The 3,245-nt window shown below is 36.3% G+C and overlaps 1 protein-coding gene across 1 annotated transcript; it reads right to left on the reverse strand.

Moving 5' to 3' along the window:
- Positions 1–632: 632 nt before the first annotated feature.
- LOC107880780 (uncharacterized) lies at positions 633–3,030 on the reverse strand (the record flags this gene model as incomplete). The annotated part of the gene is made up of 4 exons (XM_089048668.1): positions 633–1,291; positions 1,380–1,890; positions 2,284–2,355; positions 2,836–3,030. Coding segments are annotated over 3 exons (276 nt in total), but the record flags the coding sequence as incomplete, so codon positions are not given.
- Between the last annotated feature and the right edge of the window lie 215 nt (positions 3,031–3,245).

The raw sequence follows: 3,245 nt of genomic DNA on the forward strand, positions 1-3,245 counted from the left end.
TAATTTTGATTTAAAAGGAGGGGGATTCGAACTCGGATAAAACAAGACGAGTTCACGGCCTTAACCAACTAGTCTAACTCACGTTGCCTGTATAAGAGGTATTTAAATAGTCCGAACTTTCACGTGCATTTAGTGCTACTTTTGCTCATGAACTTGTGATGGTGCTATTCTTGCTCATGATAGTTATAACAACGATATTTGTAGAAACAATTTCCACAATGAAGACGAGTTATAACAAAGAAATTTATTTTCAATTTCCATATCTCCATTATAATTAAATGTAACTAGAGATTATTGTGAGCGAAATGGTTTTTCCTACACGTTGTAGCCTCTCCCCACATTGTAGCCCCAAATATGATTTGAGTCCAGGGCCACCCTGCTATATGGACTTGTTTTAGCAGCCCAAGCATTTGAGCCCGGCGGTACAATTCTGTTGTGTGGTTTTTTTTTTCGTGGGTCGAAATTCTATTATGCTTAATTTCCTAGTTCTGCAAAGGTATCGCCGAGCGGCTATACTCTTTACAATTAAAAAACAAGTATAGCCGAGCGGCTATACTATTTAAAGTATAAAAATATGAAAATATAAAAACAGTACAGCCACGCGGCTATACGCCTAAAATATATATATGCCAAAAAAAGCGGTACAGCTGCGCGGCTGTACTCTTTAAATATTTACGAATTCATCTGATATATTCGAATAAGCTCGCATCTAGTGTGAACAGAAGGCTACAGAAGCAGAATATAATAAACTAAATGATGATATAATCAATGAGGCAAAAGCGTGCTTCAACTACACTCATTACAAGATCAAAATCCCCTCAAGAAAATATAAACAGACAACGGGTAACATCAAATACAAAAAGCATTCAGGACAACTACCTCAAGCTCCCCGTTTAGGTTCATTGGAAACATGCAATGCAACCTCATAAAAAACTGGCAGAAGACATAGTGACCAGCTTATCATAAATAGTCAATTTTATAATTCTAACACATTAAGAATGAAGCATTAGAAACTAATATAACATGAGACCTTAACAAACTCAAAGAAATTGCTAATCATGCATCACGTGCATATGAACCCAATTACACTGTCACACTTTGAGAGAGATATGAAACTTGTTCCGTGTGAAGTGGCCGGCAACTGTGCCACAGATTATAAGGGATACAGAAACATGGCAAACCACAAGCGAAAGAGGGATAGGGATTAAAAGAAGTATGAACCTGAAGAAAAGAGGAAAGAATATCTCTATTGTAAGATAGTTCGTCCAGAATTATCTCCACCACAGGAGTTCTGCACCAAATCCAAAAAGTGCATGTATTTTCGACAAATAGAATATGGTACATGAGAGAGAGAGAGAGAGAGAGAGAGAGAGAAATACCTGACACCATCAGCTTGGTAGTAGAACCTTGCATATCTGCACTCATCTTGGACACATCGAGCTCCATTATCTGACCGAAATCAGTGCCAGTGCATAAACTGAATCTACAAATATTAAAACATTGCTAAGGGGCTTACCATTATTAGAAACTCCTGCATGGCTTGCAGGTATGCTCTCCTACCTCAAGCAAAGAAATTAAATCAGCAGTATCAAAATCTTCAGTTGGTTGTGCCGCAGAATTCTTCGAACATATCAGTTAATCGGTGCATCCAGCATAGGTTTGATACAGTTTACACACAATGGTCAAAAGCAATCCTTCATCAAGCTTTAGTATTTTACTTTTCTCGTCACCTTCAAAAGGTAACTTCAATTTGAGGGCAAGAGTCGTGGTATAAAAATCAGTTAATAACCAGTGGAAAACAGGCTCTTAAATATTCATGGTTTGACAGAGAAGGGGATACCAGAAGCATGTTGAGTAAAGACTCTCTCAGAACTACCCAGTTCATGGTATCTGCATACAATAACGAGCAAATTAAAACTTACAGAAAGTTAAGAGGCATAAATCAACATATACTTAGATATTAATTTAACTTCATAGACACTGTTGTGTGTTCGAAAATCTCATTTAAAAACATTAACTAAGTATTGAAACGATAACTCATTTCCTAAGGACTGCAACAAAAGAAGATCAAGTAAGACCAAAAAATATGGGGAAATTTTGCTTATCTAATGAAGCAGGAAAAGTAGGTTAAGTGATTCTATGGCATAAAACTACCAGAAACTAAAAATCAGTCAAAGCTCATAACCATGAATTGAATGAAAGCTTCTTTACAATACAGCAATGAGATTAGTTAGCACAAATTGGATGAAACCTTTTCTATTCTCTTAGTGCAAGTCAACTAACCTTTGTTTCTGATGCTCGGAAATTTCCTTCTCCGGTTGCATCAGCAAGGTCTTGTATCAAAAGTTGGAAACCCTGCAGTTGGCAAGAGAACAATTTAAGCAAGGTGAAATTGCAACAGATGAGCTACTGAAAATCAAGTTCCATTTAGAGCTTCAACAAAAATATAAAATGAGCTGGAAATTTCATCAATCAATAGGATCTTAAACATAATGAACCTAAGTAGCTCACCACACTACAACGTCTCAAGCTGTGATCCAACTCACACCCTTTGTCTATGCACCATGACTCTTTCCGGATAGAAATAGAAAAGGCAAATTAAACAAACTAATTACAGTTATACTAATGATAATGAACTCCAAAATAAAGTCCACATCAAATCCAACTCACACGAGTCAACTGGTCCCCTCGGAGTTATTAGCAGCTCCCCTCTCACTGCTATCATTTTCTGAGCTGAAAACGAATGGAAAACAAACCTAACAAGCACACAGAAATGGCATCACTATGATACAATATGAGCCAGTTACAATAGAGATATATATATCCACATCAGAAAAATTTACCAGAGGGAAATGCTAAAAAAAAAAGGCAAAAATAACTAGTGAGAAAATTTTGCACCATCTGATTGTATAAAATATAAATTGAAGTTGTATATGAGCGATTTGATACCTTATCTAACTCATTCAAAAGCTGAAAACTTGCCACAGTCAATTCTAGAGACTTTCCAACAAAATTGACATGAACAGATGGTTATTAGGGAAGACATACAATGTAAATATCAATTTATGGGACGCCTATAACAGAGAGAGAGAGAGAGAGAGAGAGAGAGAGAGATCAAGCCAGGTTATTAACATATCATCTAGATAGAACTATCACTGAAAATTAATCTGGGGGGCGGATAACACGACTGAAATTAGAAAAATAGAAATCTTTTAGACAAAGTAAAACAAAAATCAAACAGCAAG

Source organism: Prunus mume, linkage group LG3 (genome assembly GCF_029339155.1).
Source record: "Prunus mume cultivar Tortuosa linkage group LG3, ASM2933915v1, whole genome shotgun sequence".
Lineage (NCBI taxonomy): Eukaryota > Viridiplantae > Streptophyta > Magnoliopsida > Rosales > Rosaceae > Prunus > Prunus mume.